The sequence below is a fragment of the Cygnus atratus genome, chromosome 1 (assembly GCF_013377495.2).
Source record: "Cygnus atratus isolate AKBS03 ecotype Queensland, Australia chromosome 1, CAtr_DNAZoo_HiC_assembly, whole genome shotgun sequence".
In the NCBI taxonomy this organism is placed as follows: Eukaryota; Metazoa; Chordata; class Aves; order Anseriformes; family Anatidae; genus Cygnus; species Cygnus atratus.
In genome coordinates, this window is record NC_066362.1 from 90,779,829 (window position 1) to 90,805,599 (window position 25,771).

A 25,771-nucleotide genomic window follows, 5' to 3' on the forward strand; every position below is an offset into this window, starting at 1 on the left:
CGAACAGGAAACCAGCTTCACATTGTAAACTGTGCGTAATGAGCATTCTTCTGAGCATCCTTTTGTCTTGTAGAATTATTGGTATGTCATTCCTTCATTTTGTGATGCCACAGCCTAAAAGCATTTTCTCTAACGTATACTTACTTCTCTACCACTCCTGTGACACAGGCTGTCTGTATATAAAACAATCAAATGTGTCGTGAGTTATTCTCCCTCTATGACCCTCAGCAATAGAGCTGAGCATAGAACTAGTTTTCCTGTCCTCTAACCATATTTATCATCTCAGAACATTTTCAGTCTAACTTTCCATTGTAAGTTTGAAATTTTGAGGAAAAATATCCAGTTCATTCAGACATTTTTGGTATCTTATTAGTAAAGCCTAAAATTACATTTAAATGAAAAAAAAAGCACATAAAACTGTGCTTTGAAAAATGTCAAAGTAACTTTTTGATGATCTGCCATTTTTCTCCCCTGCCAGTTTCCCCTGGGAAAACTTGTCAAATTCACTTACCTCACAAATATTCCCTTCCCCCCCACCCCCCCTTTTTTGTTTGTTAGGTTTGCTTGCTATGAGGAAATTATTTCACATACAAGCTCCAAGCAATTCTACTCTACTCAGCATGAAACGCAGAAGCCAAGAGTACGGCCTGAAAACTAATCCAGGTGAGAACCAACTAGCTTCAGTGCTAGAAAAACATTTTACTTCAGACTTTTCACATGTATAACAGTAAGGTGAGAAAGTATAAATTCCAGAGCTTGTTGTAGCATTGTTATTGATGAAGAACGTACTGAACACAGTTACTTACCTTTGTTGGATTTTGGTTGTTCAGATGAGCCGCTTCCAACCTTTCTCTTTTTCCTTGGAACAGATGAGCATTTCCTGTCAAAGGTAATAGGACTGTATTGAGGGAGGCTGTTGAATTTCTTTTCAAATTCTTCTTCCAACTTTGCTAAGCTAAAGGGGAAACAAAACCAATCAAATTAAATGTAACTCCATTTCTGGAGGATTGTATTTTGTGTGCATACACACGCATCTACTTACATAGGGGGAAAGAGATATGCGCACATGCACACTGTAAATGTCAAACTATTATACATAATCCAAATTTGGGATGAGAATGTACAATCCATTTCCTGAATTTGTAACTCTGGAGAAATTAAGTTTTAATATATGCAACTAATGTAAAAAAATTAGCTGCACAGATTCATAAAGCAGATTTGTCTGTTCCATGAGGGGGATGAGAAAAGACAATAAAACCAATAAGTAAACAAACCAATACATTAATTTCACATAAAAATCACATTACACCAGAATGGAGGTGATAATTTAAACTACAGCAAAAATGTCAAACTGTCCAACAAAGCTAACAAAAATGGCAAGCCATCCAATCTTCTGTGGAAAGGAAAAAAAAGTTAAACCTGGTGCTTCAGAATGGCTATTTGTATTTCTTCTGGGGGATTATACTTCCTTCCTATTTTGTTTGTTGTGAGATGAAAAACACAGCTAGCTCATGGCTTCAGGAAACCCAACATTCCTCATAGGTCAGCCCAGCTGACCTATGAGCTTTACCTACCACTCAAGAAGTCCACAGATGTGGTATTATTCGTAATTGCCAGATGAAAACGAAGCACTTGAACTGGATGGTATGACACGGCCTTCCTGGCTGTAATGACTGTGCTATCTTGCGTAAGCATGACTTTTCAGAGAACTTCTGCAACCAGGCAGGATCATAGTATCGCAAATGCATTTTAATAAAAGGCAATTTGCACTGCTAGGCAGATTATAAATAGAACTCCCCATGAGAGGGGAACAATGACATTTTCTACTCATCTCAAATTCTGATTGCTATGGAAAACTAGAACTGGACAGATGTTGGCATGACTGTTGGAAGGGGTGGCCATGAAGACACTCTACATTTGGAAATGTCACAAGAAAGATGACTTCCTTGTTTCTTGAAACAGCACTTCCATACAATTGCTTTCTGAAAGCTTTGGTACACAGACTGATACTTCGTTTTATCTCTGCTCAGCAGGAGTGTGGCTGTACACGGGCAAAGCACACCTGGCATGGACCACCAGGGAAAGCGAGGGCAGCTACCAATGGAGAAGGTAAGGGGACACAGAAGTAATGGGAGAAAGGAGCAGCTCCAACAGCAGTGAGGAATCCAGCAGACAGACAGAAGCCCTAATGCTGAAAGGTGATGATGAAGGGAGCAAAAAGAGTTCAGAGGAGTGGGTAAAACTAAAACTGGCTCTTCCAAGCAGACAGAAGATCAGGTAGTACAAAGAACAAGGATAACAGATACCTTCTCCAGCACTTTGGCTCCACACATAACTGCTTCTGCTTTACAGAGTTCACTAAACAATATTCATTAATGGCATGGCTGAATCAGGAAGCAACATTCACTAATATGTATTTTCCCCATCCAGCCAGATAACGATGGTAGAGCAGTATTTGTCAAATGAATGAAATATTAACACAATTTTCCTAGTGACTTTGAATAAATCATATAAAAATACATTTTTTTGGCTCGGAGATGCATTTGGTTTTCTTGCCATGAGGTGATCTAACATTTTCAAATTTTTCAACTGAAATTTAAAAGGTATTTCCAAATAATGTACTTTCTTATATAAAGTACAATAAAAATATAAGAATTGTGCCAATGGTTTTTATCAACTATTCCAAACAAATGAACTCTTGAAGATTTTCATTAATGTAATATCTTTGCTGTAAAGTGAGCTGCAGCTAAATTTCATATAGACCAGATAATAAGTGTATGAAAAAGGCCTGCAGAAAAGAAACATTAAAATTGTAACCATGACGTGGAAAATCTACTCTTTTGTTGTTCATTTTCACCCTCTTAATTCAGATAATTGGAAGTCTTCAAAACTTGCAAGTATGAATGGCAAAGCAGATTTAACAGCTATGCCTGCAGTTAAATAAATCTGTTAGTACTCTGACAAAAATTGTTACTCATACTAGAAGAGCAATTCTGTGCAGCCTTGCTAAATGTTAATGCGTATGTATTCATTATTCTTCTGATATGTTTAATTTCTTTATTGTATATATGAACAGTTTAAATATCTTGCCTCAACAATAGAAAAATTGAGTATTTATCATAATTATTTACAAATATAAGAATGTTGTTTACTTTTCCTGTCAGCATTCTCTTCAAATAGGCAAAGGGATCTATTCTTTCTAGTCTGTTTATGATGATTGAACACCTACACAGAACTTTAAATATTGTTTGCAAAGTGTGCTGAAAATACAAAAATATAATTAAACCTCTTCACCATCTCTTGAGCAGCTAAATATTGTGATTTAAAAAAAATATATATTTAAAGAAGTGTGCAAATAATGCCATTCAAATTTGTTTACAGTATTGTAAACCAGGAAAGATCTGAGAGGAATTACTTCAGTATATAACCAACATGAGACTAGAGTCTTACTCAGCCAAACAGGTTTTGCAGTTTACAGGAATTCTGCCTAAATGTGTTTATGTAGTTTAAAACATTTGAGTGTTGGATGTTGGGGTTTCAGTTCACTAGCTGCAATGGGGAAGACTTGCTCTTCAGTTACTGGGCTGACCTAGCTAAAACTTTGAACAGTGTTATGTAGCAACTTACCCGAAAACAAACTCTTCCTTTGGCTTAGTCTTCTTCAGTTTTTTGTTCCCACTTGTCCCGCTTTGGGAAAAAGCCCAGTTTTCTTCATTCCAGCATCCTTCGTGATCTGAGGAGTTGCCTTTTCCTGAGCTTCTTTTTCCTGGGATGAAGGCAGAAAATTTTTTCTCATCTTTAGAAAACTGTGCCAAAACAAAGTGGGCTCAGAAGGAACTTGCATACCCAGTCAGCAACTTAAAGACTGTTTTGTAACACCTTTAAGATCAAACTTTTTTTTTTTTTTAAATGAATAATAATCTTGTTGGCAACTGTTTTTTTCCCCTTATACGTATATACACATATACACTACCTCCAAAGTGAAGATGTCTTCAGCTGTCAAGCAGGAGAAAGAGATGAGTAGATTCACAGTAATAAACTTACCTGAATTATAAACATCTTTTTCTTTTCCATTTTGACTGATTACCCATTTAAATCTACTAATTGGAAAAACATATTTCAATATATCTCACTGAAAGCTTCCAGAAATTTTAATCTAAAACTTATCCTTCTATAAGGTAAAGGGTTCTTGCTCACCACTAACAGCAAAACTGATTACAGACTCGCCAAGGTTGGAACGAACCTCTGAAGATCATCTAGTCCAACCCCCCTGCCAAGCAATGAATGACCTAAGGGAAAGTGTCAGACATCTGCCTCTTGTGATCATAGTTCTCCATCCTACAAACCCAAAAGCTGTTTACATAGAAAAATTAATTGTTCAGGGTTACATGCAACAAGTCGTGGAAACATCTATCAGCAGGTCAACAATCAACCAACCTAGTCTTCAGTCAAAAAGCTAAATCTCAGGTAATGACACAAAGGGAAAAGTTAAGAGTTCTTCAGGTAAGTAGGAACACAGACTGCAGAACTCAGAGACCTGCCCTGGACCCCAGAACCCGTCCCCACTATTTCAGGTGATCTGACAACCCCGTCATGCACTGCTTGAACTTGAGCTTAAACATGAACTTTTGCTCTTCCTCCCACTCCAGGCAGCCTTTTGCAGTTCGTGCTGTAAATGAAACAGTCAAAGCCACCCACCTCTGTCCACGTTAGCACGCAGAGACGTGAGCATGCCCTCTGACACCAGAGTTTTATAAAGAGCACCTTTGCAAGATCTCTCCGATTTCCTGGAGCCACAAGTTTCTATCTTTTTAACACAGTCACTGTCCTCAGTTTTGACCTGTTCTGGTAAGCTTTGGGGTACCACCTCCTCTGTGGGGGTCAGTGGTTCCACTTTAATGTTATCAGAAGCCTCACAGGGTACTTCCTTGTTGGCTGTAATATTAAGGAAATCAGGAGGCTTTGATTCTTTGGTGGGCTCCGTGGGTTTCTCCTTCGATGTTTTCTTCTCTTTCGATTTCACTTTTTTCTTTGGTGATTTTGTATCCAACATGCTTCCCTTCACATTTGAGGCAGGGCGGGCTTTTTTGCGGGGAGTTTCCGCAAGTCTCTCAGCACCCCAGTCCCCTTTTGCAACAGCTTCAATTGTGTACATTACACTTTCAATGTCCGACTCAGAGGACTGCCTCTTTTTACAAGGCTTCTTGGGGGTGGATTTTTCATTTGTGTGCCGGTCCAACTTATTCTTTTTCTTTTTCTTCTTTATCTTTTCTGGCTTGCTTAGCCCAAAGATGCTCATGTCAACCATTGAAAGCTCTGGAGAACGGCACATGTGATCCTTTGTGTTATCATTTCTCTCAAAAGGACTACTCTCCATTACGAGACTAGTAAAATCTCTGCATTTTGCAGTTTCTGATTCCTCAGCTTTTGTCTCATCCCAGTTTTGTATTTTCCCTGTCTCTGATTGTTCTGTTTTTCCTTTACAGGAGTCTTTTATTGTTGTTTTCTCCAGTTCTTCTGCTTCCATTTCATCTGGAACTTCCCTCGCCCCATCTTCTGATGCTTCCACTTTTGTTTTCCCAGGTTCTTTCACTTTCACCCCTTCTGAAGCAAGGCACATCTAAAATGAGTTAAAAATAGTCACCATGAAACAAACATCAACTGTTAACATTACTTATATTAACAGGAAGAGCGCTATATATGCAGTCTCTCTGGGATCCTAATTTATGAAAGCAAACTATTTTAAAGAACCATACTGAAAAAATCCTGAAGTCCTAATGAAACTGATGAAATGTAATTATGGCTAAGTGCTAGAATAAGGCCGATGGATTCTACCACTCTAATAGAAAAATACTCCAACTGATCTAATTGGTGTTTCCATGATCCTTGAAGTGCCTTTTATACATCTGGGAAACCCAGTGCTAGTTTTATTTTCAGAATACCCTAACTGCAATGGAAAAACACAGTATCTCTCACTATATTGTATCACAACCTACATGAAATCTCAAATTCATACTCCCAGTTCCCAAATATCCCCATATACAATTCTTTCCTTCATTTTCCAAAAGGCCCTGAAGGGGGAGAAAAAAAAAAGTTGATCGAATCGCAGCAATCAAGATTATTTTTCTTTACTTCAATGTGCAAAATGATTTGGGAGACAGTAAAAAAGCCTTCCAAATCTTTCTTCTTATGCCACAGTCTTGTTCTGCAAGGAACTGCAAAGCAGCAGTAGTTGCCATGGTTATCTCCTCCTGGAGATAACATTAATGGAAACCAAAACGCTCATTCTGTCTGAGGAACAGCAGTGTTCAGAAGAAGAGCTACAGCAAGGTCCTCAAACTGCCATGTTCCTTCAGCAATGACCTGGAAGATCCACTCGGTTTTGGATCCCTTGCAAGCCATACTGACACTGCTAGAGGTGGTAGCAGTACTTCACAGCAACAAGCAGTTGCCTTGGGAAGGCATGTTTTCTTCTTCTTGCTCTCCCTCTTAAAACCTCCTAAGCTGAACTCCAAGTGCTATTTTGTTTTTAAAACAACCATCAACCGAACAGCTACCTGGACTGAAACCAGCTGGAAGAGGCTTGCTTTGAACCAGGCATCAGGAGCTTACCCTGCAGCTCAGCCCATGGGCCATATGGTCAGGATGGATGTACGCTGCAGATCAGTTGGGTTCTCTTTAGGTCAATTTTCTATTTCTCAAATTGGCAAGGTATTTTTTCTTACAAACTAAAGAGATCTCTTACACCAATATACGAGTACAAAAGCAATGACTGAAGTCCGAAATAAGTTTCTGATCTGAAATAAGCTTCTGAAATTCCTTCTACATGGGATAGAAGAAGGTCAAGCTAGGCTGATCATTGGAAACACTGGAGCTTTGGCAGCACAGTGGCTGTAAGGAAGCAGAGTGAATTATGCAGTGGGGGAACTGTGTAACTATGCTGACGTGGGCTCTGGCACAGAGGTACTTTTTTACTGTGACTTTTTTAATGCACTGCAACATAAACACAGCCTGTGATTTCCAAAAGCTAAAGATCAATCTTAAAAATGTAATTCATTGAACAAGAATAATATTTTGTCAATTAAATGCCCCCACCGTCACAACCTGCCCATGTTTTTTAACCTCTTTATACCTTTGCTTCTTCTGCAGCAGCCAATAGTGCAGAAGGCTATAGGTATGGCTACAAAAAACAGGTGTTTTTTTTTTGTTTTGTGAGCTCTAAACAAACTTGGAAATCACAGCCTTCAAGATTGGGAAGCTTGAAAAAGGCTTACAAACAAAATAAATACATTTCCATAAAAGGCCATTAGCTTCAACTGTTCCCAGAAGGAGTAGCTGCTGAGAGAATCATTGTAACAGAGTTTCTATAGAAGTTATTGACCTGTTTTTTCCCCAGTTCAATAAACAGTACGCACAAAAGGAGAAAAAAAAGTGGCTAATGCCCTTTAACGGGTATTTGTAATGGCGATGTAATCTGAACAGACTAATCGAGCCCTTCACGTCAGTTCCTCCCTGCCCCCATGTACCCCCCCCCCCCCCACCAAACCAAACCAAACCAGTCAAAACCCCAGTCCCTAAAAGAATTAATTGAAACAATTCAAATGGAGATTGGCTAACCCCTTTGCCACAAGGGACTAGGTACTTCTCATCAGCTGCAGCATGGATGCTTAGAGGCCTCCAAATTGATGGCTAGTCTGGAGAAATCTTAATTTATAGCACCCAAGCCAAGATAATTTAGGCTTCTATAAGCAACAGTGTAATTATAACTGTAGCAACGTACTGCCTTCCAGTCTTGGGCTATCAATATCATTAACTTCTCCACCCCACTGCACCTGTGGTAATTAGTCACCAGTGTTTTAATACTACCTCTGCCAGCTGAAATAATGCTGATGTTCCACACTGCTTTGTTAAATCAGAAGGACCTGAATGGGATGTACTCGAAGAAATCTAAAGAAAAAACAGAGGAGGAGAATAAAGAAAAACAATATTTTACCAGTACAATTATTTTATGCTTGTTACATGGCTTTTGAAAGGATTATTTCCTTCCTCTTCCCAAAATTCATTCATAAGATTACATTATCAAAAAAGTGTAGACCTGCACATGCTGTAATAAATAAAATCCCACTTGATCACTGCTCTGGTGGACAATACCACTGGACATTAAAAGCTACTTCCAGACTTGGGGATTTTCTTGCCAGGACTGTCTTTGAAGGACGAGTTGAAGAACATGTTCTCTCACATGTAAATAGACTCCAGGGCTCTGCCAGGGCCAAGAGCATTGCACCAGTCTACACCAGCATGCAATCCAGCTGATGGTTCTGAAAGCCTAGGCAGATGTTGGCTTGGAAAAATAATTTCTTGGTCCTGGCCTAAGAAGGTTAGCTCTGTCAGGACATGGCACTACCTGCTGATGTCCTACTGGACTCATAGCAGAGATGCTATGAAACCAAAGTGCAGTAGGAGCCCTTAAGCCTTTGGTAACCTTTGGTTATTACTTTCCAGTGTATGGGAAGCTGTTCAGTAAGCAGTTATCTGATTATTCTCTAGGAACTTTTTTTTTCTTGTATTAAATTGTAATGCTCTTCAGTATTTTAGTGTTTTGTATCAGTTTTGAGCTTGCTGCAAGGAAATGATCATTTTCTAAATTTATTATAACATCAGTCTCAGGACTGGACATCAGTACAAAGAAGAAAATATTCTGCTGTTAAGCATGTACCCATAATCTTTGATCAGGCTTGCAGGTTTCTTATAATTGCTTCATTGGAAAGAGCTGGAATGCTAGGGACTGGGGCACTGAAGCACTTTCAACACTTTAGTTAGCCTTCCCATCAACCCCACTCAGCTCAGTTTTCACTGCTCTCTACCAACACAGGAAAGAAAAAAGGTTAAAAATTCTCTATGTCCACTGGAAGCTGCAGCATTTCACAGCTTCTCCCAACCTCTGACGATTCCAGCCCAAGCCTCTGAAGGCTGCGTACAGCCACACATTGTTAGTGCTGCTAGCCCTCTGTGGCAGAAGCGGCCTCCTTGCCTCCTGGAGGTGACACACACTTGTCCGCCGCTGCCTCCCCTCGCTGTCATCCCTCTGTACTGAAGGCTGAAGACAAAGCATGTATTCAGGCACTGAGGAGACTCGGCAGAGCTGAGCAGCAGCAGCCTTCCAGGCTTCAGCGTGCAGCACGGCTGCTCCAACTGTTTTTAGGAGCTTAGAAATTCTTAGAATTCTTTAGGAAAGAATTAAACCCACTTCTACACTTTATTTTATCACCATCTGTGAAATACTGTGAAATATCAAAAGGGAAGGCGTAGAAAGCGGGGGGATAAAGTTGGTTAATCCACATAGCAGAGATGAAGGAGAAGCAGAGCAGTGTGCTGTGCTGAAGCTGACAGTCTCCCACGCCCCGGATCCCTGCCATGCCAGCAGCACGGAGACAGCAGTCCAGCCCCCTCTGGTGCGCAGCACCTGCGCTTTGGAGTTACAGTGGCACAGCACAAATGCCTGCCAAATGAACTTGCAAACCTAAGAGGCCTCGAGGTGATATGAACACATTAGCCTGGGATCATCCAGATCAGATCTGGAGCTGCTGTCTGAAAAGTTAAGCTGAATCTCTCATTTTATTTGTCCAGTTACAGACCAGCATTACAGAGATCTCCAAAACTGAAAAACACAAAACCAAAAATCCACCAACAAAGAACAGTACTAATATACTACAAGAGCTAGAGATAAGGAAGATGTGCTTAGCATGTCTGCCGTGCCTGTGTCAGTTTAAATCAGAGTCTTTAACATTCATTTTATATATATAATTAGGTTTGTAGGAATCTAGCCAAGCAATTGCCAAGACAGAGATTGTGAAAACCTGTCCAACATGGCAACATCACCCTGCCATGTTCAGATTCACTTCTGTGACCAACTGCAGGACAAACTCTGCACTCCTGTGGACAGACAGGTGCCTAGACTTCCCTTGCCCTTGGGGCTTCACAGTCGCATCACAACTTTCAATGGCAACTTCCAAAAGTCAGGCTGGACTCAGCAACAGCCTTACTCCAGAACAGCACCACTCAGAACACACTGCTGTCCTGTGACAAAGGACACTTCAAAAACTTCTGGTGTCCCTGATTAGTGTTACAAGCCTTTGTGCTGCCCCAGTGCTGCAGTGGTCATAGGTCTGTATGGATCTCTAATCACAGGTAGGTGCAATTAGACTTACATTGGCACTGCTGACAATGTAGCACACACCAACAAACTCTAGCACTGCCAGAGACTGCCTCTAGGGTAAGGCAGATTTTCTTCTACTCATGACCTATAAAGTCAGTCTTCCTAGGAGCATTACTATCCATTGAACAAAGCATGAAACAGTCATCAGTGCAGGCTCAAAGCACGGTGTTTTCTTTTAGCGCTTCCAATAGCTTTTCCTCCCCTGAGATGTATTAACCACAGCAGCAAGAACATGCAGATGGATGGATGCCACCAGATGGGATCCAAAGAACCATTTTTCTCACTGAAATAGGAAGCGATTTTGAAAAAGCAAGCAAAAAAAAAAAGTAACGAGTAAGGTGGCAGCAACTTCTCTTATTAGCCTGAAAGCAGCAAGTATTTTCATCTTTCAGTCATCAAGAGGAATAATATTTGCAGGCCAAGCCTCACAAGTTTGGGTGATTTATCCTTATCAAAGCAGTGACCTCTACAAGATTACATGCAAGACTCTCAGGGAATTTCCAGGACCGTTGAGAAACCTCACCTAGTATTCTTGATGACTGCTGACGACTGCCAATTTTATAATTCAGTAAACTACTTCCAACTTTTCATACGGATTCGTGGATGATCTCAAAGTCTACTTTTATTACTTTTGGTCCCCGATTCAGCAATGCACCTTCCAGTCCTTATACCAAAGCTTTATTTTTTGAATCCTAGTATTCACTTCTTCATTAGAAAGAATGCCATTGTCTCGTCTTTGCTATTGTTCTGAGCTTTGTTTTTATTACAGTTATAAGGTTACTATTCCTGAAAGGAAGCACTTTTTCTGTGGTCTCCAAGAAGCTATACATGTTTAAAAAGTGCATAAAGAAGACCTAGGTCCCCAGGGCCACTGCAACTGCCTAATTCTCTGTCTTACTATTTGATTATTTGCTAGTTTATGTTTCTGGAAATACTAAATTTGATGCTAGAGCAAACCTTGCACAATTCACACTTTTTTGGAGAAAAAATACACATATCTTCCCATTGTGATGCTAATGGATATAACTTTACCTCCGCCAACTGGAAGAGTGCCGATTTCCCACAGTGCTTTACTGGCTCAGGACTTGACAACTGGGAAGTATTTGATGAAATCTAGGTTTTAAATGAACAGAGGAGAAAATATTTCAGTGGTAACCATGAAAGACAGACAGGAAAGGAGAAAATGAGTGAAGAAATTGAAGAAAAGAGTTAGTTAAATCAGTCACTTTTATATCTTCCTGGCAGAAGGCCCTACTTCAAATTAACAATCCCATCCAAGAAACACTTAACAGCCATTTAGAAGTTAGCAGGATATAAACACAGATAATATTCTGATCATGCTGTGTGTTTTATGTGATTCCAAGTGAACAAAACACACTTGTTGCTAAAAAAACATTATCCGTGGTGCTAAAGGTTAAAATTCTCCTGGAAAGCCTGGGCAGTATTTCCCATTTGGTCAGGTACACAGGAGGACCATTTGCCTCCACAGGCACTGGGTGCTTGTTTCACTTCCTTTCCTCCGTTAGGAAAAAGATAACTTTACACCTGGGCATCAGATTTAGCCTTCTAAATAGATGGTGGTGTGCCAGCACCAGCACTTGGTAAATAACTACCACTGCACTTCAGAATTGCTTTTGCAGCCAAACTGTTCTGATCTGCTTCCAATAGCAGCATTATTAGTTCAACAACACAACAATTTTTCATTATTTCTCATATTTGATTTTGTTTGTCATGGCACTACATGGTAGCATTTGGCCTGGAAGCCTTGAAAAACTCTAGGATCAGGGACAAGACCACCAGTATTTCTATGGCATCTACCTCATTATAAAAATCACACTTATGACCATGACCTTTCAGATGCAGAAGTTAAATATAGCCTCTTATTTCTTTCTTTTTCTAAAAAAAAAAAAAAAAAAAAAACTTTATTATCCAAACAGCCTTTTGTCAGTCAAGGAGTTTCATTAGATGAAAAACAAATTATGAATATCCACCACCATTTTACTGCCAGCTATTTAAGATATAGTGAATAATATTTGACTGTGCATTAATAATTTAGTATTAAACTAAAATTATTCAAAATCCTAGTTTTCCTTTGACACAGTTCAGTGAACCCACTCAGGATCCCAAGACTCAACTCAGGAGGAAGGGCTCCTGTATGCTGCACTTTGTAGGAAAAGAGCCTTAATTTTATCTTCCTTCCAGTGTAATACAATTGCAGTTCTTAATTTCTTCAGTGCAGTATGAATGGCAGAATAAGGACAGAAACACCCACACCTTAAAGTATAACCTGAGAACATGTAGACATGTCGTGCCTTCTGAGGCACAATGTGAGAAAAGGCTAAAAGATACAGGCTTGACAATAGCACGAGCACTTCTAACAAAATGCAAGCGAGATCCCCTGTAGTACTAATTGGAAGAAAGGGAGGCAACATTTTCAGCAAAAAAAATTCTCTTCGTAGTCAAGAAAACAAACAGCGAGAGACAAAATTAGCACTTGTTCTGGTATATTTGTCTAATTTATGTAAGGACTTTACTTGGGAAAACTGCAGCTTTACCTAAGGGAAGGCTGGAAGACAAGATACTGACTAGATCTCACACTCCAAATTTCACAGCATTTTGACCAGAAGTTTTGGATTCAAACCGTCTGTTCAGCACAGAAATGAACAGAAAGGGCTGCCCTCAGGTCTACTGAAAGCGAGTATGTGAGAATGCAGCACGGACAGACCCATCCTCAAGCGTGCATTTTTCTCTAATACTGATAACCTGCTGGACTAGCAAGGAGAATCCCATCTTGCTGCATGCTGGATACGATTGTATTTTTGTTACATCACCTAGAGAAAAACCTCAGAAGAGGACCTGTAAGTGAAGAGGGTTAAACTAGCAATGTTACTGCTGTCGCTCTCTGGAAGCATTTTCTTTGTTTATTTAAGGATCAGAGTTTAACTAAGTAAATCTAAGAGGTCCTCGTGTTCCTTCCCTGCGAAGCAGTCCTCACCATCTGTTCGCGTTTGCCAAACACACAGCCAGTATGACCAAGAGAGCAAAGGGGCCCATCTGCTCTGCCTCCCTCACTTGGCAAGGAGGATGACAGCCACCAGCCCATGTGGCCAGACGGCCCGCAAACAAGCGCCATGCCAAGCAGCACAGCCCACTGCTGAGAAGTCACTGGCCTACATAATGGCCTTCCATAACGGTACAAGTGAGAGGGGCAAAAGCGGGACCGAGCATTTGCAAGATCAGAGCAGAGAGAAAAAGCCAAGAATGTAACTTGGAAACACACCAAAAATAAAAACAAACAAACAAAAACCCAAACAAAACAACAAACTTATGAGGACATCACATCATCTTGGAAGGCCGGTGCACTGGCTGCCTGCACACCCACAGGACCCAACACAGTCTCACTCCCAAGCCTCTAATCATCTCTTGTGGCGAGACAACACCGGGCAGGCCTCATTAGCCACATCCTCATCAGCTTTAATTGAAGACTGCGACACTTGGGCCAGCCAGCCAGGCTGAGGCTCTATAGAAGAAAGAATCCCAGACGGCATCAATGCAACGAGCCCTTTCTGAGTGACAGCGGCCTTGTACTCCAGGGTAGAGGTGTCCATTTAAAATGCCATACCTACTCAATGGGATCACTGTCCTCACAAAGACTCACTCTCACTCAGCCTGCCGCAACAGCAGTAAAGAGACAGGAAACATATGAAGAACGCCCAGCCAGAACCAAAAATGAGGTGGGACGGCTGCCAAAAGACTGCAGGCACATCAGACCACAGCACAATTCGCATTTCTTCACAGGTCTGCTTGGCCACTGGCTAAATAACTACTTTTTCTCCCTCTCGTTTTTCTTTTGTAGCTTTGTACAGTGGTGACAGCAGCCTACTGCAAATTGCTTACCATAATTTAGCTTACTAAATGCAGAGATGCATTCATATAGACAGGACCCAGTAAGAAGTGGCGCATTAAGGAACGGGATTTTTGCCAAACTTGACAAAGACACCCTGTGCAAATGAAAGCCCTTATATTTGAAGGAGCACAGGCAGCTTTAATAGCAGGAATAATAATAATAAAAAGCTTAAAGAGGTTCTTTAGCATGCATAGTATTTTCCCCTGGAACAAAGTAAATGAAAATCAGGCTGCAATCTTAAAGCCATTTCTCTATTGCTTTAGATAAAACATGATGTTAGTCACTGCCATTAAGGCTTCACAACAAAAGCATAACACTGGAGAAATAACCATGGGGAAAAAAAGATTATTTTTTTTTGTAGTGGGTTCTGTTATTTCCAGACACTGAAAAAAAAACAACCTAAAAAAAAATCCACCCCCCTCCAGACTGCAGACATATTTTAGTATTTTTAACAGGAAAAAGATTAACCCTGACATTAACGCTGTCCTCTCCAGTTTCTAATTAACTTTCTAAGCACCTTTTCTTCCTAACATTTGATGATTCATAGATGCACTCCACTTTGACAAGTGAGCTGGCATAGCATAGCGGTATGAGATTAAATACGCTGTCACATCCTTAAGACAATTTTCAGGTTTGCTGTTGTTTGTTCATGTACAAGACGAATTGATTTTAGGTTCTGTAAAATTTTGAAGGTATGGCTGAGTCAAGCTTTATAGTATGATTTGAAAATGCTGTAATCAAGGTATTTCATACCCCGTTCAACTCTGCATACAGCAAAAAATGATGTAGAATTAAAATGTAAGATTTTTGAGACTAAATTAGCAGATTCACTAGTGTGAGACTTGGCAAGAAAAGTCACAGGAATGTTCCACACTGTAGATCTTTTACTTTCTTTGAAAGCTTGATTTCATCAAATGGCTTCATCCTGCTAAAATCCACTAATATTCTCAAAAGAACTTTCCAATTTAATCTGTAATTTAAAAAATGATAGCATGTATAAAAACGTTTTTACAATCAGAGACATCAACTCTACTGTATCTTTTATAGAGGTGTTTCTATTCAGGTATTTTATGGCACCTGAATCAGTAAATTATTATTTATTTTTTCTAATTGGACTTAAGGAACACATCAAAGCACATGCCAGCCAAGCTAAAAATGCACAGTATATAATTAGCTTAACATTTAATAGAAGTAAGCATGTTGTCTGTAGTCAAACCTCTGTAAGCACATGGCATAATCAACAGCATTATCTTTTCATCCCCTTACGTTCCTCCAGGATAGCGCCAGCTCTTTTCACACACACCCTAAATATACATTCAGCATAAGAGATTCTGCAAGTAGTACCAGACTCCCCCAAATGGGCAAGAAGAGAATAGGTGTCAAAAATCAATTTGTAGAAGCACATTAAACATGTAGAGAAGAAATTCATAAAAACAATCTCTTAACGACTCTAAATTTTCAATACATGAAGGAGGGAGGACAACTTATAGACTTAGATGTCACCACCTAACAGTGCTGTTACATATCCTTGTAGCTATGGTAAGCTTCCTTTAGCCTGCAAGTTTATTTTTCAAAGGTTTCCTGCCTCTGGAGCAGCTGTATCTTTTTTACAGCTTTTTATCCACTATCTTTTGTGTACACTATGGACATCTCTTCAAATCACTGCTTTTTTCCCCTCAGGATTTTCTTAATGCAATGCTGTCATGAAGATAAACATCTACTGGTGGGAGCCTCTTAAGAGAAAGGGTGATTAACCATTCAGCGACAGCCCTTATTGGTTCATTGCTTATTCCCATCCTCCCCCATCATATTTTAGCTATTATACCTCAGCAAACTGAAACAATGCAGACTCCTCAGTTTGTTTTACAGCTCCTGGGACTCCTGGCTGTGATGTGCTTGAAGAGATCTGTCAAGAAAACAATTATTTTTGCATCGCTTAACTCTTTACTTTCATTATCAAACTTCAACATGTGAAATTTCTGATCCATGATACTGAAAGACCATCGGTACCAACGAACATGCAGATGAGTCCCAGCATACCCCTACAAAGCACAGTACCTGCTTTCCCAGGAGACATGGAAATAGTGATCTTGAATCATTTTTTACAATGAAAACCTTCCTAGGATCAACAGAACAGGCTAGAACGTTTTTTGAAGGGCTTTTGTTTGCCCATTGACATGTCAAAAGAGGGTTAACAACAAAAACTTAACACTAGGTTGTATTTCACTGTTCAGTGAAAAGACCGAGCCACAGAATGGTGGTGCTGATAGAGCACAAATTGCTGCTCAGCGTGGAAGATAAGTGTGGGCAGGGACACAACATATGCATGCACTTTTAGAAAAGATACCAGTTCTATCCCAGAGACTAAGGGAACTTTTTTTTTTTAAACTATGTAGCTCGTGTCAATTTTTTTTGGTTGCAAATTACACTTTGAATTCATCACAGACCTAGGTACAAGTACTATTTATTTTGTCATTGACACACAAACCCATCACGTACTAATTAGGCACAGCCTCACTACAAACTGATTAATGTTGTTGAAAAATAAAATGAATGAGCTAATACGCATTTCTAATTGTTGATCAGTGAACTACTTCTAAACTACAAGCTTTAGCAGTGCAGACGAGCTTGTTTCCTGGAACCCACTGAAGTTCTTTGGTTGGTAAGAAAAAGCAGAGGTCATGAACCCTTAGCAAGAGCATATCTTGCAGCACGCAACACAGTTCTTGCTACTACCACAGGATTCTGGCTCTTTCCTGCTTGGGCATTGTAAAATGAACTCAATAACTGCACCGATATTTTTCATACTGGTTAAAAGACAGGGAACAAGGAAATTGAAGGAGCAGACTTATCAAAAGGAACTATACAATGTTTTATGTTGCTCAACTGACAGTTTAAGTACACAAAAGTATCTCAGAAATACTGGAAGATGGATGTTGAATTAGTACCATTAATTAACACTGGAATTAACCAATTTTAAGAAGCCTTTAAGTATTGTTTTCATTAACAGCAAGCCAGGCATTTCCTAACAAGACAAGCCAGCAGGCTGTTTAGGAGCCTAATCACAGGTTATGTATTTCATTCTGGCCATTACCTTTAATCAGAAATAAAGGATCAGTGCATTAATCATTTTCTAATACATTTTCAAAGCCTCAGATCTTAAGTTAGAACTCAAGGTCTTGTGGGTTAATGTTAAAACAAAATCACGCTTTCTGTATGCCGGGCCTGGTATATATCTACTCCTTAAGTGATGACATTTAGGGAGGAATATGAAGGTGCATACAGCAAGGAGTATTAAGACAGTAAGATTCATGGCTGGTCTGAAACCAGCTAATAAAAGAAGCCCCTGCTGTAATAAACTTTCTTTCCAAACGCACCTTTTCAAATGCCACCCAGCATCCTGTACAATCAATATTTATACAGCTAAATATTTAAGCCACTAAATTATGATCATTTAAGAAGCTGAAAAAGACATAAACAAGCAAGTGATGCTTACAAAGGGCCAGGACTCTTTGCAATCTCATTTGCGTCATGTTATTTTTGTCAATTAAATTCATTAGAGCTTGAATTAAATATGGAGTATTTAAAAACAAAAGCAAAAAAAAAAACAAAACCGTTCAGTAGCACTATATAGCTATTAGTGGAAATATATTAACACAAATGTTTTACATTGCTAAACCAAGGCATAGATGCATAGAGCTGTTTTGTGGTTACAGAATAGAAGTAAATCTTGGAAGTTCCAGAACTACAATTATTTTTGATGGGAGTTAATGACTAAAGCAGTCAGAATGGCTAAATGACACCCAAATATACCTGTTGAGACTTTAGTCACTAAGACTCCAGTTAATACCTAAGTGCAGGAATGACACATCCTAAATCACTGCTTAAACCACAACTCTATTATTGCTCTAGGGTTTCAATCATGTCCCTGAACACAATCTCCTGCACTTCAAGCCAGACACATCTACCAGATACATGATACTGTAACATAAACCTCAAAACAAGGAAGAAATACTACCATGAATTTCAGTCAGAGGTGTTTAGTTTCTCTTTCAGCTAAACACCAGGTAGCTCTTGAAAAAAAAAAAAACACAAACAAAAAACATTCCCTTTTAAAGAAACCCACCTCTGCAAACTGAAACAATGACGACTTCTGACACGCTTCCATAGAATTAGTCGCATCAGATTGGCAAGTACTCGAGGAAACCTGAAACAAGGAGTATGGAGAGTAAGACCTCAAGGGTTTTTTCTTTCAAGCTAAGAACAACAGTGGGCAAAATGAAATACCAGGCAGCAGTAACATGCTATGTTTAAGATGGACAATGTAATGTTTCAGATTCCTGGACTGGTCGAATCCTGGTTGAATCAAAATAAAAGGTGAAAACACAGCTTAGCACCCATTTTAATGTATTTCACAACTGCCTAATTAGAAAAGAGTATGAAAATACCAGGGATAGTTGTTTTTTTTTTTTTAATTCCAAACTGCAGAAGAGTCTTCCACAACAAATACTACATTGATGATTTTGGGCTGCATACACAGATACCTTGTATTCATGATGCTATCTACTACCTCTTTAATTTACACTTCCATTCTGAAGAAAATTAATTACTTAGAAGCTAAAAAGGAAGTTTTTGAAACCACTAAGGGTTGCCTAGTGACAAAAATAATCGCTAATCACTTCACAGCATGAAAATAAGTAGTTAAGGGTGCCACAAACCTTAAACTGCTCAAATAATGAACATAAACATCTGTTTAGGGGTGCTTATGAGAAGCAGTACAATAAAGCATCATAACTTCTGAAATCAAAACACAAAGAAATGACTGCTCAAAACCCCAAACCAACAGCCAGCCTCATCTGATTTCCTAAGACCTTACCCATACTGCTCTTATTAGCCAGGAGTTTGTTACTCAAGCATCCTTCCGTAAAGGGATTGTACTGAATAGGAAATGACACGTTTGAGTGTAAAATATTTACCTGTGTGACTCCTAGGAGCTGAGGCATTATTAATATAAAATATGGTACGTACCATAACTCATAGAAAACAGCAGAAAGGAAGGAGGCCTTGTGGGATTTTCAAAAGGTAGGTAACAAGACGGAGTTTTTTTCCCCTAATGATTTTCAATTTTTCATGAAATTCCAGGTTATTTGAAATATTTCAACGCAAATGTATTTTTTACCTCATTTCTTATCAGAATGAGTGTGTCAATAGTATTTATTGGTGAATGGCCACGTGAGATTTGGCTAGCAAATGCATCTGTTGCCTGCAAGAACGAAGTGCCACAGAATCACCAGGCCTACAGTACATGCAGCTTGTACTGCTGCTCCTGCCACTGGTTGCCCCAAGATGCTCGTGCATGGCAAGTGCACAAGCGCATTTCACTTTGGGAATCTGCTGTGGCTCTGCCTCTGCAACACAAGAGCTGTTGTGCCCACACTCCCAACTTGGGGAAAATTAACAATCTCTGGGGCTTCTAATCTCTGCCACGCTGAACCAGACCGAAGAGATACAATAATTACTGAATGGAACGGTTGTACAAATAGTGCCATTGCATAGCTCTCATTTCCTGCTGTAATAAAGAGTCCTCAACATTGCATCGTTTCTTCTCCTCTCTCCTCCTACTGGCTTATCCTCAGCTGCACTGAAACAATCTTTGTGTCTGATTTACACCCCAGGCAACACCACTGCGTGCGGGCCCCGGGCAGCCTGGCACCGCAGGCCAGACAACTGCTCATTCTCAGCCAGGAGGAAGCTGTAAGGATGCTGTCTCCGCATCCTCACAGTCCCTTGTGGGTTACTTACCATAGCCTGCTCTGAAATGAACAAAAGAGACACAGGACAGCACCTGGCTCACATGTTCTCCTTCCTCACTCAGTGATCCAAGATCTGGTCCTGATATGCAGGGCAGCAGCACGGGGGAACTGGCAGAAGAACCACGCTTTGGACTGTGCTACAAATTCAGGGCTTTCTGGGAAGTAAGCACAGAGACCACTAGGTGCTGCTCTAAGGCAAGCAACTGTCCTCACGGCCTTGGGAAGGGGGGGGTGGCAGGGAGGGAGCTTGAACGCAAGGAGCATTCCTCGAGGAGTTTCAGGTTTATTCCAGTTGTTTAATTAGCAGAAAAGTGGCAGGATGAGGTTTTGTCTCGTGCAACGAGAGTTACAAGAACAGTCCTGTTAAACATTTTTGTTCAGGTGTTTGACAAAACGTGCTCACAATTCTGCTTAACTGATGGAAGGACCCAAATATCAGGTGAAAAGTCTTCGCTTATCCGTATCCTTTATCTACTGTTGCTAAGGTTTTTAACTTTTCTTGCCTGTTTAAGAGCTCAAGACACTGTTTGGAAATCAATCACACATCAACACTGAATTCTGTTATCAGATGAAAAGCCTTCTGGTCTATTGAAAAAAATTACAAAAATAGGAACATAACCAGCACAGAAAGATGGTGACCAAAGCACTTTTGTAAGCATCACTACTGTGCCTCTTTCCCTTTTCCTGCTGGTGCATGTTCGCTTTGTTACCTGCTGTCTGGAGTGCTGACAACGCTAAGTTTAACCACCTGATTTGAAAAGCCCCTATATATCCATTTAGCACACGCTTAACAGAAAAGCAGTGGGCGTTGAATAAATTTACTCGGGATTAGCAGAGCTGTTACGTAAGGATCCTTTTCCTCATCATTTCTGAGGTTCTGAACAAACTGTGTCAGTGCTCCCCTCCTTTGTATCAACAACTTTTAAGATGCTAATAGTATTTTAAGATGTTTGCTTACAAGGCCACCCAAGTCTGCATAATCATACATATGCAAGCAGTCAAACTAAATGTAGATAGGCAACCCTAACTCTGGCAGTCCCCCAATTTAAGAATCACATATATGCATGCGATTCTTCTATGTACACACACAACTTCAATAGCAATGAAGACTACAGGATATCACTTAGAGGATTCTTTTTAAAATGACATTCCATCTCTTTTTTTTTTTTTTTTTTTAGTACCAATGCTGAAGTTTTAGATATATGGCATGTAATTTATAGCCTCATATCCATATAAAATCACTATCTATGTTTTCCAGAGTTAAGCAACTCCTGAACCTTTTCATGGAGGATACTTAACAGTTACTTTTGTTCACCGATTTCTCCCCACGTCAATACAACCCAAGTCTCCCCATTTTAGAGGGAAGAATCATACCAATTCCTCAATGAATTCTTGAGCTTTTCTTATTTAGCCTGTCATACCACATCCCAGTATGTTCTGCTAACCTCCCAAATGTTGTTTTGAGGGTGAAACTGTTCAAGCATAAGCATGGAAGTTCAACCATAGGCTGTCCAGGCATGTGGAAGTGAACATCTTATGACTCCTCTGTCCGCTATCCCAAGGATGGCAAGTCAGAAGTGCTGCTCAGTTATTCAGGCCTAAGTAGTTTTTAGGAACTTTACTGCACTTGGGACAACACAAGCCTAAGAAATATTTGCTCCATATCCAATCACCTGAATCGAAAGGAGAATGACTACCTATTTTACCCAACATACAAGCCACCTTCTGAACAATTTTCAAAACTGGCCCATAAAGTAGGTCATGAGTAACAATCAGTCTGAAGAAAGACTGGAGGTCCCTGCACTCTTGAAGATACACAGAAACACTCTTATTTACTGTAAGCTTTTGTAAAATAAAACATTTGTGATGGCAACTGAACGACAAACTTCAGACATAAAGACTTAGTCAATAGGAATAGACTGCAATACTTTGATTACTTGTTAGTACTTGCATGGTTTCAGAATGCATATGTAATTACACTGACTGTATGGAAATTATTCAGTATTTATTTTGCTGTTAGCGCCAAGGCCGCAGTTGTATGAGGCGTTACACAAGCACGTAAGCGTATGAATCCCTTGCCCAAAAGAGCTTGCACACCGCCTGTTTGTTAACAGTCACTGTATCTCAACCCTTCCATCTGCGACAACATCCTCTCACTGGGCAGACCTGCCTGGTTTGATCACATATTCATCAGTCTGTGGAGTTGATACAGAAGTGGTATCAAACCCAGGCCTGATGTCTATGGTCATGGTTGGAGTACAAGACTCACATCACTGGGCTCACACTTCAGTTCCACCTGAGGTTACTTAAGATGTGTCTTAAATTCCACTTCCCACTTGACCGATAGTCCTTTTCAGAGCTCTTTTTAAACTGATGGCTTGTAGTAAGGGAGAGGAGAGAGTTCCTTACCTCTTGTGCAGTCAGGGCATGCTCCCCGGCTAAAAGCAGCATACTTAGGCCTCCCATTTGTGTAGGATCTGTTAAAAGAGTAAAAGCAAGTCTGAAGTTTATTCATTTGCTTGTTTAAGGAGCCTACCATTTGCAGTGTTAAACCCCCAGAAGACTACTTGTCACAGACACTCTGAGCGAGCTGCCATAAAAGGCAGTTCAAGAGAATCACAAATAACCATTTCTGCACCCTCTGGGAGAGGCTCTCAAAGCTGTTTGAAGGATTTAATTGGATTTGTGTGCTTAACACCTCATTGCGTGGATTTACAATTTCACCGCCAAAGGTTATATGCGCTACAGAGCTGGCTATCTTTAAAACAGGCAAGCGTAATGATCTCATACATCTCATACACAGATACACACAAAGACACACTAATATCCCACTTGTTTATAACTCAGTGGATGCTCCTACCAAGAGAGCAGTTTTCTTCCTTAGCCACTGAACGAGTAAAGGGATGGAACGAAATGACACGATCAAGCTCTGAAGCAAAATTCAGCTTTAACAGAGAGCTGCATTTAGTGGTGAAAAGTGCCAGCCTGACAGCACTGAAGCATGAAGTGCTCAATCCTCCACGCCAGAACAGCACAGGCACCAGCCAGCCAAGCTGGTGACTGCCTACTTGCTGCTCCACCGATACAACATTTAATTGAGGAAAGCAAAATGGAGATATAAGTGTTCTTTCTTTGAGTGTTTGGTTCTGACAGTTTCTAGCCTCCAGGCTCCAAGCACCTCACAAGTTCTGAAAAAAAATGACAGCAAAAAGTAAAAGCTATCAACACTGTCACTTCATTACTCACGGAGTGGTTTTGCCACTCAAAACAGTGGTTGCTCTTCATCATTATGAAGACAAGTCATCTGATCTGGGGGGAGTGCCTTGGAAGTAATGCAGAACCTCAATTTAACAAAGAGATACACAGAGAGAGGAAAACAGCCTGTGGTCCAAATGTCTCGCACAACAGCCACAGTATGAGAGAAAGAAAAAAAAAAGCATTATCCTTGCTGTATTCCTGAAAACACCAAGTTATCTTTTGGTAATTAACCTCTGCAGGTCTTACTAAGTGTACTCACGTCTTCCAATTTCCTTTTGCTAAACTACACAAAAAATAATTTCTCCAACACTAAATTACACGTGCTTGGGGCCATTCTTTGGAACGGCGGCTAACTGGCACAATTACCCTCGTCTGCTTGGTTAAACTGCCTCTAACACAATAGCTGCATCCAAAATGCCCACTGGGAATTTCTGTGGCCCATTACAACTTGAGAGCCAAGTCTAGGTGTTTTTTGGAGAGAATCAATTGACGTGTTACCATACCTGCAACCCTCTCAGCGGTTTTGCACTACAGACAATCAAGCTCCAGTTCACAGGAACACTCACTGGTACTGTTTAATTCAATACTACAGATGCTGCCAAAGCTCCTCCCTTGGACAGCATCTCACACTGACATTCACAGGAAAAAAGTTTGTTAATACTCTTAAAATAGCAGTTAAAAAAAAAAAAGATACTCGGATTGCATAGGAAAGCAGTGTGAATAAACCCAAGCTCATCCACTATCCCAAGGATAGAAGAGTGGTCACTATAGCCTAGACAGTACTTGCTTCAAACCCCATGATGTTCAACTGAAATTACTTTTTTTCCTTTAATGTAATGAACAGATAGAATTGTTTTTGTTGTTTTGTTTTTAAGCATTTTACTTCAAAATAAAAATAAAAAAAAGGAATAGAATATATTAAGTTTCTGCAAAGAGACAAGGCACTATCAGAAGTGCAGAGTCTAGTAGCAAGCAGTGCCTGAAGAAACGGAGACAGAAATGGGAAGGGTCAGCAAATGCTTAAGCACAATTCATAAGTGAAGAAATCCTGTCAATATAGCACCTGTTACCATCAATATACCTGATCAAGCAACAGTTCTGTCCCTTAAACAAGAGGAAATCAGAGCAATTAAAAACTGAAAACTAAACATGCATCTCAAAAGACACTGACTGAAGAGTCAGTAATTTTGAAGGAGAGACTGGAAGAGATCTCCAGGTACACCACAAACTTACTGAGCTCCACATTAAACAGTTAGGGGCTGGCTGGCTGCTTTTTATTTCTTTATTCGCATTGGAATACCAATGCAGAACTCAAGTCCTCTAAATGTTACGAGTTTTCTTTCAGTTTTCAGCCTACGTTTACTGAGGGCTAGGTAAAGGTACACTTTTTTTTTTTTTTCTGGTGTCCATATCGTAAAGTTTAAATAACTTTTCTCTAAATTTCCATCTGCTGTATCTACAGGAGTCACCCTGTGCTTCCTCCACTTGCTTTACTAGCTTAAACAAATCAAGATGTCCTGACATCATCACGTGTTCATCTCCCACAGTCACTGTGATCCCTATAGCTCTCCTCTCCAGTTAACACCAGGTGGAGTTCGTCTTTCTTGCACAGGAATGGTCAGCAGGGTAACCACGTCAGATGAGCTCTCACCTGTACTCTCTTGAACACTATTAATTCTTCTCTACAGCTCCTGAAAATACTCTGCCTGACACACTGCAGCACAGCACTTTCTTCTGCCCACATCACACCGATGGCTCACAGCTCCTCTCTTGAGATTCATTTTCGTTGCCTTAGGTCTTCCTTCTCCTCAGTTTTCGCCAACTGGAGAACACCTAGCTTATGGCTCTAAAGTTCTTCCCTCACTTCTAAATATGTTCTTGGCTGAACAGGTGGTCTCACTTTTCTGCCTTTCAAATAAACAGCTTATAACAAAATGACAAGAATAGGCTTTTACTTTACCTTTTTTTTCTCCTCCAAGTAAGCAAATACTTACACTGTTTATTTAAAAATAAAAATTAAAAGGATGAAAAAAAATGACAGCTCAGTGGAAAGTTAATTTTGTGCTTGAGCAAACTGAATACTTATGCTGCAGCTGTAGCAGAGAGCTAGCACTTAAAAATCTTTCCACTACGGTTTCAAATTACAAAATAAGCTTATATAAGGGAAGACAAAATGTATATACACAAACACTGCCACATGCTTATAGAACCTTCTCAGCGCGATAATGTTTCTCTTATGGCACTAAGAACTTACTGGTATGAAAAAATAAGGATTAAGTGCTATTTTATAGTCCTCTACAGTTAAATCAACAGGAATGAGAAAACAGCACACACATCTGACTTATAGAATGGGAGGTGATTGGTGGCTTTCTCAACAGCTTTCAGCAGTGATTAACCTTGCACCATCTCACTATTTGGGAACGACATACGTTATTAGTACTAGCATGGTTAGAAACTCAGCAGGCTGGCTTGTTCAACGTGGCAAGTTTTCAATCTGAGGAAAGGAAGAACGGAGGAAGAAAAAAAGCTAGCAAGCAACAGTTTCAGTTAACTTTCACCTGGGTTCAGAACTACCTT

At 40.0% G+C, this 25,771-nt stretch overlaps 1 protein-coding gene across 36 annotated transcripts in view; it reads right to left on the bottom strand.

Moving 5' to 3' along the window:
- Nucleotides 1-25,771, bottom strand: part of BBX (BBX high mobility group box domain containing) — a 138,293-nt gene that overhangs the window by 26,330 nt on the left and 86,192 nt on the right. For 22 of the 36 annotated variants that reach the window (XM_035540271.2, XM_035540267.2, XM_050708504.1 and 19 more), the window contains 8 exons: nucleotides 22,346-22,413; nucleotides 18,250-18,330; nucleotides 15,949-16,029; nucleotides 11,249-11,329; nucleotides 7,867-7,947; nucleotides 4,699-5,620; nucleotides 3,628-3,766; nucleotides 807-955 (listed from right to left, as the gene is read on the bottom strand). In XM_035540271.2, the coding sequence (XP_035396164.1) occupies nucleotides 807-955; nucleotides 3,628-3,766; nucleotides 4,699-5,620; nucleotides 7,867-7,947; nucleotides 11,249-11,329; nucleotides 15,949-16,029; nucleotides 18,250-18,330; nucleotides 22,346-22,413 (1,602 nt within the window). The remainder of the gene's footprint in view (nucleotides 1-806; nucleotides 956-3,627; nucleotides 3,767-4,698; nucleotides 5,621-7,866; nucleotides 7,948-11,248; nucleotides 11,330-15,948; nucleotides 16,030-18,249; nucleotides 18,331-22,345; nucleotides 22,414-25,771) is intronic. The other 14 variants (XM_050708517.1, XM_050708490.1, XM_050708514.1 and 11 more) reach the window with 4 other exon arrangements.